This window comes from Balaenoptera physalus (assembly GCF_965194825.1).
Source record: "Balaenoptera physalus genome assembly, chromosome: 12".
NCBI classification, from domain to species: Eukaryota; Metazoa; Chordata; class Mammalia; order Artiodactyla; family Balaenopteridae; genus Balaenoptera; species Balaenoptera physalus.
Window position 1 is genome coordinate 61,839,957 of NC_138897.1, and position 10,381 is coordinate 61,850,337.

A 10,381-nucleotide genomic window follows, 5' to 3' on the forward strand; every position below is an offset into this window, starting at 1 on the left:
TAAGTGATGGGGAAAGTCTTAGTGTGGCATGTGACAGTTCGTTTACTTCAAAACAACGAAGGGGACAAACACGCGAAAACTACACGCAGAGGAGAAGGCGGGGAGGGGGCACGCGTTTCTTGAAATGAGCCTAAAGCATCTGGTCTTTTTAAAGGGTAATTTCATCTAGGAACTCCTACTGGAGTCCTCCTCTCAACCAAAATAAAGCAACAGGAACATGTATTTACTTAATGGTTAGTTTCTGTTTGAAGTACCGGGGGTGGGGGGGTGGGGAGAAGGGTCCCCTAGCAGGATATAAGTCCTAAAAGTAGACTCTGTTCACCGAAACAGATGAGCGCCCCCGGGGTGGTAGCCCCCTTCCCATAAAGGCGGCACAGCTGCCCGGGTCCGGGGGTGCGGATGTCAGGCCGAGTCTCGGGAGGGCGGGCGCGCGTCTGGGCCGTCCCCAGGCAGAGACTTTTAAAGAGCATGTGAGTATGACAAGTGTCTGTCCGCAACATGTTAGATTTCGAAACTGCCTTGCAATCCAGTCCGGAACTCGCAGCTTTAGCCGGGGGAAACAGACTTTCGCCCGGGGTGTCTGTGTCTCATCCTCCCCCCCCCCCCGCCCCCCACTGTTGCTGTGGAGGAAGAGCCCCCGGAGGAGAAGGGTGCGCCGCGCCGCGCCCGCGTGTCAATGGCAGCCGCGCATTCTGGAAGAAGTTGGTTCTTGTCCCGAATACTTTTCCTACGGAGCCCCGCCCCTTGAACCAGCAGCCGCTGTCTTCTCCTGCGGCCAGAGCGGGGACGGTGGAGTTGGGGCAGCTGTCAAAAACGAAAGGGGAGCCTTTTCTTCCCTGGTTGGAGGAGGGGGAGGAGGAGAAGGCCTCTTTTCCATCTGTTGCAATTTCCTAACCAAACGCACCCTCGCCAGCCCCGGGAAGAAAGGCCTAAAGTAGAAACTCGGGGCGCTCGGCTGGTGTCGCCGCCGCCGAGCCGGGGATGCAGGCGGCGTGCGCGCAGTGGGGAGCAGCGATCGCGTTTCTGGGCTCGGCCGCCCCCACGAGGGACGGGTGACAGCGGCCCGGGAACGCGGGCTGAGGCGGCGCGGCCGCGGCGCTCGGTGCCGTCCTCCGCGGCTGGAAGGTGCGGGGGAGGGGCGGAGGAGCGGCGGGGCGGGCGGGGGACGGGGCGGGCGGCTGGGGGCGGAGGCAGGACCTCCTGTACCTTCCCTCCTCGCCTCGCTCACTCTGACAGCGCCGAGGTGCGCCGAGCAGGAGCGGGGAACAAAGGAGCAGAGTGGGGAGGGGAGCGAGTTGGGCGAGGGAGAGCCCCCGGCCGGCTGCCAGAAGATCCCGGCAGGAGGAAGCCCAAGTGTCACTTGAATTCCACCCAAGGAGCGGGAGCCTGGGATCCGAGCGCCTTGTTTAGCAATAACGGCTGGAGCGCGTCCTACAAGTTACGGGAGAGTTGGCCGGGAAGGAGGACAATCGCTCGGCCCCTCCGCCCTCGCTGCTAGCCCCTCGAGACCCCAGCGTCGCCTCGCGCTGGAAGGGGAGCTCCAGAATGAAAAGCAAGAAAGGTGAGGCTCGCGGGCTGCGCGCGCCGTGGACGCGAGTACCAGGGAAACGTGCTTGAGGGGCGGCGCTGGGCTCGGGGCGAGAGTGACTTGGTGGACTTTTCCGCCCCGGGGCTTGCAGGCCCGAGTGGCGGCCGTTCTCTTTGTTGAGGCTGCGTCTGAAATGGCAGTTGTTGTTTTCCTTCTAGACACAACACGAGGGGCTGTTGTGGGGAGACGGGCCTCTCCACGCTGCTGGCACGTTGTCAAGAAACACGCTCGCCGCCTTGTTTGTGCGCCTCCAAGTTTCATTGTCTCCGCCGACACCCCACGCTCGCCGCGTGGCTTCTTGCTCTTTCTCGCGGGCGGGGGAGTGGGGTCCGGGTCGGGGGCACCCCTGCCCCGCTTTTCCCCGTCGGGACCCTGGGCGGCCCGGCCGGCGGAGCCGCGGCTCCTTTGTCTCAAAGTTGGGCTCCTGGGCCCCCGCTCACTCCCGGCTGGGCCGGGCACGTCTTCTCCAGGGATGAGGCGTTTACACCTTCGGAGAAAGGCGACTCTGGACCCCAGGTCGCCCCCGGGTGTCGGTCCCTTTGGAAAGCTAGACTTTTCAGAATTCCCAGCCTCTACAAGTTTTCCCACGATGTATCTGGGGCAAGAGGAAGAGTTAGGACTGATGGCAAGCGGCGTGCAGTCAGATTGAGTTCAAGTGTGACATGCAAAGAGTGAGTCTGTCATTGTTTCCACGAAGCGTTCTGGAAGCTTTATAACTAAAACTTGCCGTCAGTCTGGTTTAAAAACAAAATACACAGAAAGAAAAAGGAAAAAAAAAGACCACCACGAAAGGTCAAAGAATGTTAACTCCCTTTTGAAGTTAACTTTTCAGTCCCTAGCAGGGAGGTACCCCCGAATGTTCCGTCGTGGGCCGGAGTTGGCTTTTCTGTTGTGATTTATGTCGAGTGGTTCAAAACAGAAGTTAATCGCTCGGGGAAGCCAGCGCGGGCGGGTTGGGGGGAGGGGTGACTACTGCGCATGCCCAGCTGCGGCCAGAGTTTCTCCAGCTCCACATTCTTTCAGACTCGTCGAGCGAGTACGGTTAGAACAGACTCCCGTTAGAGTGGGGCAGCCTCGAAGCCGAGAGGGTTCCCTCGGCCACATTTTCACCTTGGACTTCTGTTCGTTTGATCCTGGGCTGATGCCTTTGAAACACGCGGAGCTCCCCACCTCCCGCTTTGCGAGCGGGAGTCAAAGTAAACGTCCACCCCGGGGCCTTGGTAGTTGTAGTGGAACTAACTCCCCGCGGACCCTGAAGGGCGAGAGCGGGGGCTCAGAGGTTTGGACGTTTAACTGGGCTCGGCGAGAAAAGGCGCGCGGGGAGTGCCCGGGGGCGCCCAGGGAGACCAGGTCAACTCGTGGAAGGCTGACAGGTCCAGATCGTCCCTGGGAGGCGTTCTCTTCCTCCTGGTGAACTGACTGGAACAAGTTGGGTTGTTTTTGACGGGTGCGTCTTGTGATCCGAGACCAGAGCTGGGCTTGCGCCGGGGCGGGCTCCCCCCATTGTTCGGGCTCTGGCGGGGAAGGCAGTGATGATCCTCCCTGACCACCCGCAAGGCTCTGGGGTATCCCCCCCCCCCCGCTGTTGTACCGGTGCCCCACCGTCCTTCCCGGCTCCCCTCTCTCGGCGCCCTCCCCCCACCCCAGCCAGGGGACGGGGCAGGAACCCGCCGGTCCCTGGGGAATCTTCGGGGCGCGCTGCCCCGGGGCGCGAGGTACTGCTACCGCGCCGACTCATGGAAACAATGAAAGGTGACGTGTTGGAGGGGAAACTTCGCGACTGGTTCGGAGCCCTTGCGGGGGAGCGGAGACTGCCGAGGTTGCCCGGGTTTCTTTCCCTTTTTAGGTTTTCCTGGCAAATCCTCTGCGGGTGGGCAGGCCCCTGAGGAGGTTGAGATTCACGGCCCCGTTTTCAGTTTCTTCATGTAATCTGAAACTCCAAGGCCTGGGTTTGCTCTCACTCGTGCGGTCGGAGGGGCGACTTCAGCGGGGGCCGAGGAGTTGGCGGAACAAAAGCTCCCGGGCCGGCCGGGCCGGGCTCCTCCCTCGGCGAGTCCCTCTAGGTCCTGCCCGCCCCCGCCCCGGCCTCCAGCCACCTGGGGGCCCCGCGCCCAGTGGCCTCCGCTAGGGCTCCGGAAGAGATCTGGCCCGCCTGGCTCGCCGAGTTGGACTGTCCGTTTTATAAAAGTCTGTGAAAATCTTTAAAAGTTTTGTTGAAAACAAAAGCACTTAAAAACTCAATCGCGGAGCCGGGGATTTGGTAAGACTGGTTTGTGACGATAGTGTCTCGTCTTAGAAAACTGAGAATGCCCAAAAGACCTCCCCAAAAGATTTTCAAACAAGCAGAAGAATCGTTGAGGAGAATCCCCTGTCTCTTTGCTCCAGGTTTCTGACGATGTGGGATTCTTGCTTCAGACTTCTGCGGCTGGGTTCATCCCAGCGCTCCTTGGATTTAGTGCCTGGGGGGTTAAGTACGTTTCCCGTCGCTTCTCCTGAGATGTTCTAATCAGGAAACCTGTCAGGTTAGGTTTGCTTTTTCCTATTTATACCCTTAAGCGTTGCCTTCGGTTATTCTTATTCCCAGATCCTTTTGTAGCCTCTTCCAGATTTTTTTTTTTTAAGAGTTCAACTTCACAACCACTGTCTCTCTGGCCCTCCCCCGGGCTCTGCCCCTCCCCCTGTTACTATTCGGGGGAAAAAAATGCTTTTTAGGGCTGTGGGATTCATAGGCCATCTTGTGGCTTTCTAAACAAATTTCCTTGTATGTGGATGGAGTAAAAGAGGCTTGTGATCCCCCCCGCACCGCACCGCCCCCCCGCCCCCGACCACCACATTTTTAAAAGTGTGAGCAGAGTAAGATGTTTGGAAACAAGTCGTAACCGGGAAAGTGTTCCAAAGCTCTGTTACAATAGGAAATGAGTAACTTGGAAAAGTCTTTTTGTTTTTCCAAGTTGAGCCACAATCCGGAGGGAGAGTTTTAATGAAAACAGTCCTGACAGCAGCAAACGTGGTTTGCTGTAGTGAAATATCAGCTGGCACAGCCAAGGAACTGAAGTCTTAACTTCCTGTTCCGTCAGCTTTTGTGCACATATTGGAAATATTTGTTAAGAGGTCCGGAGGCCTGGCCGCTCTTTTATTTAAATGAACTGAGAACAGAGTAAAGTCGCCGCAGTTTGGTGTTGCTTAACTGAAACCTGCTTTTGTGTTACTAACCTGTTTTGAAAGATCAGGCTTCTTGTCAAACTAAGTAAGCAGATCAAAGGACAGGCTTTAGGGGTTTTTTGTTTGTTTCAAACTATTTGTGATTATCAACTTACAGTTGGGAATTCACTGTTCAGTGAGCGGACTTTCACACTGTTTCTAAAACGTTAAAAAGGGGAGGTGGGGTTAATAGCCTAGAGAAAAAGTTCTGGCTTTTCAGACTTTTTGAAGAGTTTAAACAAATTGCTTTATTCACGTTTGCTTTAGTCATTCAGTTACTTGACACGTTTTTAAAAGTTAAGATTTCTTTATCAGAGCAAATGTAAAACAGGAACATTTATAATTTCTTAAGGTTTTTTTGTTAATAGTTCTTCACCCAAGTTTCAACACAGGTTTTAAAAGTTTCTCATCTTCTCAACAGTGAAAGCACTTTCAGTTTTAAATGTGCCTCCTTTTTTTTTAAGCAGTTTAATGAAATCTGGGTAGAGAAACATCAGATACGCAGCTGTGGTTAAAATTTAGGATTGCTGGGCCTTTTATTGATGGCTGTTTGTTAATTAAGCCTTGAGCCAAAGTGAATTTGCAAGATCATCCTACTCTTTTGTTAGAACTTGCTTTACTTTGTCTTCGGAAGGTTCTGCCTTTTCTGTGGACACTCCCTCCAGCATATTCTGCCCCCTGCAGTCCAAAACTGAAAATGTGTCACCAAGAAGAGTTAGACTCAATTAACTGCCGAGCTAGCTCATCAACAAATCTTTGAATGAGTAGCTTTTTGAGTCTCATTGTGTTAAAGTGCTTTGAAAGGATGGGGTTTGGGAAAAGTTCCTTTAAGATACATTGAATGGTTTATCACTCTGAGGAATATTCTGTTTTTATTTCCTATCAAGGTAAACCACTTGAGCTTGTGTCAACAAAGTTAAGAATGCCTACCTTTAAATGTCATGCTACTTTAATTTCCTTTGTATAGAAATACTGGTTTTTCAAGCATACTATAGTTTGTAATTTATTTATGTTTAAAAAATTCTAAATTGTCTTCAAAAACGAGAATATACATCTTTAGTCAGAGCAGCCTTTTGTAGTTTTGAAACGGGGAAGGGTTAAAGTTCAAAATTATCTTTAAATGTCTAAAAGGGCCAAGTCTGAAGTTTTGTAGAACCCAGTCTATGTGTGATTTAAATATTCTCTATGGGTGTGACTTTTTAAAAATTTCTGGTAGGATTAAAGCGCTTGTAAACAAAAGAGTTTCCTCTGGGGGTTGCATATTCAGTTTTCTTTGTCATGTAACGATTTAAAGCTGATCTCTGCTTATTGATATGTAGTATCCTGGGTTCGGATTAAACTGGCAGTTAAAATTTACAGAAGTTTTAAAATTTATTCACTACTAGGCATCTTTTGACCTCTTACATTAAGTACTAAAAATTGAAAAATATTTTTATGCAGTGAAACTGAAAACTTCAGTGGTTGTTTGTATTTAGTAAAAAGTGACTAGCACTGTCCATTAAAAGTAGGTGTTGTCTAGTTTTGAATAAATGGAGGTAGCAATGAAAAGGAAAAGAAAAGGAATTGGCAGAAAATTCTGCCATGCATTTTATCTTTAGAATACTAACTGGGTTACAAGTGTAATTTTCTTTGCTTATATCAGTGGAAAAAATCTTCCCTTTTATTTCAAAACCTTCAGTGGAAGAGGGAGGAAGAACAGTGTTTCAAAGGTACGTTAGTTTACCCGTTGGATTGTTTTTCCTAGTTAGCAATGACCTCACGGAGAAGGTTGTCAGACACATCCCGCCTGCTTATGACACCTTTCCTGCTTCACACGTGGCAAGCTATTCGCTTTAGGTGCAGCTTTGTCTCACTTGCTGGATTAGACATTTCTGAGCATCATTCAAAAGGAATGTGAGATGTTGAATCCTATAGGAAAGTGGGTACGAAAGGGAATCTGCCAGTGGGCTGGGAATCTAGAATATGCTGCTAGTCGAATTACTGTTGAGACTTCGCATGAGCTCTGGTGCTTCAGGACGGAAAACACCGGTTCTTCGCTTGTTTGGCTCTCAGGAGTTGAGAAAACACAGTTGTGCTGAGTGGTCAAAAGAGGTGAGCTTTGCTGATAAAAGTGTCTGACGGCTGGCCTCTGTCCTCTCCTAGGTGTTGTTGCCGCGTCTGGCAGTGAGACCGAGGAAGATGACAGCATGGACAGCCCCCTGGACCTCTCCTCTTCTGCTGGCTCAGGCAAGAGAAGGCGGAGGGGCAACCTGCCCAAGGAGTCCGTTCAGATTCTCCGCGATTGGCTGTATGAACACCGATACAATGCCTACCCCTCAGAGCAAGAAAAAGCGTTACTGTCCCAACAAACACACCTCTCAACACTACAGGTAAGGGAAAGGAACGCCAGCTGTATTCCCTGGGGGTGTGGTGGGTTTTTTCCCCAAAGTCGCTTTACAGCATTCCTGTATAGCAAGCCTTTAAGTACCTCCCCACTCAAAAAAAAAAAAAAAAAGGGGGCATATCTTTTTCTTGTAAACTTTATAGTGCTAACAGCTAATAACTGGCTATATAGAGAAAAACACTTGACAGTTATCTGTCAAAAAGCATTTCCTTTAATGCCTAAAAGAGCCTTCCTTTATGCAACAAACATAAGAAGGAGGTTAAATCTTATTCTATTGCCCAGGAAACTGGTTTGATATTTAAACAAGTTCAGACTTCAGTGAGGTAATTCATGTTCTGTCTGTTGACATAGTCATTTGAACTGGGAAAAATCAGTAACTGGGAGGAGTGGCTCTTTTCATACAGGAAAGGTTTTCCTGTAGTTGATTAACTTAAATGCTGGGGCGGTAGATAACAGGTTAATATGGAGAGAGTTAAAAGGTAAAATTCCCTCTCTAAAATCATTTTCAAACGTTTGAGAATGTATACCTTTCTTTTCCTTCCTCCTGAAAAGGTTTAAGGACGATGAGAGACCAAAAAGGGGATTTGTATTAGGAAAAGAGGAAGTTTATGACAGGAAACACCTCTCTTTTCTTGGCCGGGCTCAAATACCTCTAAATAACTTTGTAGGTCCCGATACGCCTTTTCATGCCTCCTTTAATGCAAAGAGAGAGAGCGGTAAGGCGCCCCCAAGAAGGCTCTCGGGCGCGTTGACGGAGCATTAAAGCGTTTAAAACATCCCCGTGTGATTTCAGGTCTGTAACTGGTTTATCAACGCCCGGCGCAGGCTCCTCCCCGACATGCTGAGAAAGGATGGCAAAGATCCAAATCAGTTCACAATTTCCCGCCGAGGGGCCAAGATATCTGAAGCCAGCTCTGTGGAGTCAGCGACAGGCATCAAAAACTTCATGCCGGCTCTAGAGGAGAGCCCTTTTCACTCCTGTACAGCTGGACCCAACCCAGCCCTAGGGAGGCCACTGTCTCCTAAGCCATCATCCCCAGGATCCATTTTGGCTCGTCCATCCGTTATCTGTCATACCACTGTGACTGCACTGAAAGATGTGCCTTTCTCTCTCTGCCAGTCAGTTGGTGTGGGACAAAACACAGATATACAGCAGATGGCAGCCAGCAGCTTTACAGACACCTCCCTCATGTACCCAGAGGACACGTGTAAATCTGGACCAAGTGCACACACACAGAGTGGTCTTTTCAACACTCCTCCCCCTACTCCACCGGACCTCAACCAAGATTTTAGTGGATTTCAGCTTCTGGTAGATGTTGCACTCAAACGGGCTGCAGAAATGGAGCTTCAGGCAAAACTTATGGCTTAACCCCTTTTTTCAAGCAAAACAGTTCTCAGAAATGTTATGATTGCTGGGATGATGGCAAGAGATGAATTGCATTATTTTATATATTTTTTTATTAATATTTGCACATGGGATTGCTAAAATGAAGCTTCCTGTTACTGAGATGTTGTCAATGGAATACAGTCATTCCAAGAACTATAAACTCAAAGCTACTGTAGAAACAAAGGGTTTTCTTTTTTAAATGTTTCTTGGTAGGTTATTCATAATGTGAGGTGGTTCCCAAGATCATGTGATTTTTTTTTTTCTCTCCCCCTTTTTTGTTGGTGTCTTTTTCAGACTGTGCAATACTTAGAGAACCTATAGCATCTTCTCATTCCCATGTGGAACAGGATGCCCATACTGTCTAATTAATAAATTTTCAATTTTTTTTTCAAACAAGTATGAATCTAGTTGATTGATGCATTTTTTTCATGACGTAATAAAGTATTTTCTTTAAAAAGTACTGTAATGCAGAGTATTTTGTTGAGGGAGGCGCTTCTTAAAAATGAGTAGGAATATAGCACCCCAATGAGCAGGAAGTTGGGGGTAGGGTGGAGTGTGAGTTAGGGGGGTGTCACCAGCTCTTTGAAGAACTGTGGACAAGCCAGTCTGTATAAACAGGATGTGTGATAATTTACTCTTGATAGGAGGCATAGCAGGCCCTTAAATCTTTACTTAAAGCTGTAAATTGGAATGAATCATTTCCATCGGTGTTTAGCTAACCACTAAATCCCTTGGTGACCTGGTCTGCGTATTTTAAGACATGACCCACGTTGAAAAGGAAGATCTCAAAGCACCTGATCATGGCTCAAGTTTTCAGAAGTAAACAACAACCCAAGCAGTTCTTAGTATTGCCTCTTGCATGTTACCGTCTAAAATAATTTTTGTTCAGTGGTCCAGTTAGGTAAGGCCTTTACATTTAAAAGCATCTTTTAAAACATTGTCTAAAGTGGTTAAAGCAGTGAGGTTCTGTCTCCCATGGGACTGTTAGTTTATTAGGTTTCTTTCCTAAGGTCACGGTTTGTGAAAAGTGGTGCCATACACAAGTGGAGTTTGTTGGGACAGGCAATTCTTTATGAAGCCAGGATGGCTAGAAGGGAATTGGTGGTGTTCCTTTCACTTACATGGTTGAGCAGATTTGTCACATGCCACAAAACCATTCTTTGTAGTCATGCTTAGTATGAGGTTTCTTTGTTATTATAGTCATGTTCTTTCCAGCCCTGCCCCAGCTATGAATTGTCTAAGTTTGAGGGGGCATTAGAGCTTCAGTATTGTTTAAGAATGTAGGAAAATTCTTCCAACCTTAAGTTTGTCTAATTTTGAAATTCCGTTTAGAAAGTGCCTACTGTAGAAAGAGCTAAAGTCAAAAGACTTCTCTTAAGTGAAAGAAAAACTGATGAGGACAACCAGGAGTTGGAAGAAAAAACAAAGGAGGAGAAGGTGGTGCCTCTAGCCTGTGAGGGGGGCAGCTTTGAAGGGCTCATCAGCCTCCAGTGGGCTAGCCCCACCTCAGAGTTGCAGAAATAGACAAAACCAAAAATGAAATAATGTATATAAAAGGAGCAAAGTAAACAAATAAAAATGAAAAATCAAAGGGGATTAAGAATCATTACCTGCTTTAATAGCTAGATCAAATGCCGAAATCCTTTGAGTACAGATAAGGGAGACCAGCAAATCCTGAAAGGCTTCCCTTGATAAGACATTTCATTTCATTAATCATACTGGGGCGGGGGGAGGGGAGAAAGCAGTCATGTGAGTGATTTAAAAGAAAAATAAATGTCAAGGGTCAAATGAAACCCAAACATTAAAAAAAAAGAATCTCCCC

The 10,381-nt window shown here is 48.4% G+C and overlaps 1 protein-coding gene across 1 annotated transcript; it reads left to right on the forward strand.

Moving 5' to 3' along the window:
• Window positions 1-546: 546 nt before the first annotated feature.
• Window positions 547-8,947, forward strand: TGIF1 (TGFB induced factor homeobox 1). The gene is made up of 4 exons (XM_082418737.1): window positions 547-1,125; window positions 1,377-1,561; window positions 6,932-7,158; window positions 7,966-8,947. Exons 2-4 carry the CDS (start codon window positions 1,546-1,548, stop codon window positions 8,539-8,541), a joined length of 819 nt encoding a protein of 272 aa, XP_082274863.1. The 5' UTR covers window positions 547-1,125; window positions 1,377-1,545; the 3' UTR covers window positions 8,542-8,947.
• Window positions 8,948-10,381: the final 1,434 nt, after the last annotated feature.

Bases quoted from the DNA above. Each gene is read 5' to 3' on its own strand.
- TGIF1 (XM_082418737.1), top strand. The intron at 7,159-7,965 runs GTAAGGGAAAGG...GTGTGATTTCAG, and splicing joins CACACCTCTCAACACTACAG to GTCTGTAACTGGTTTATCAA.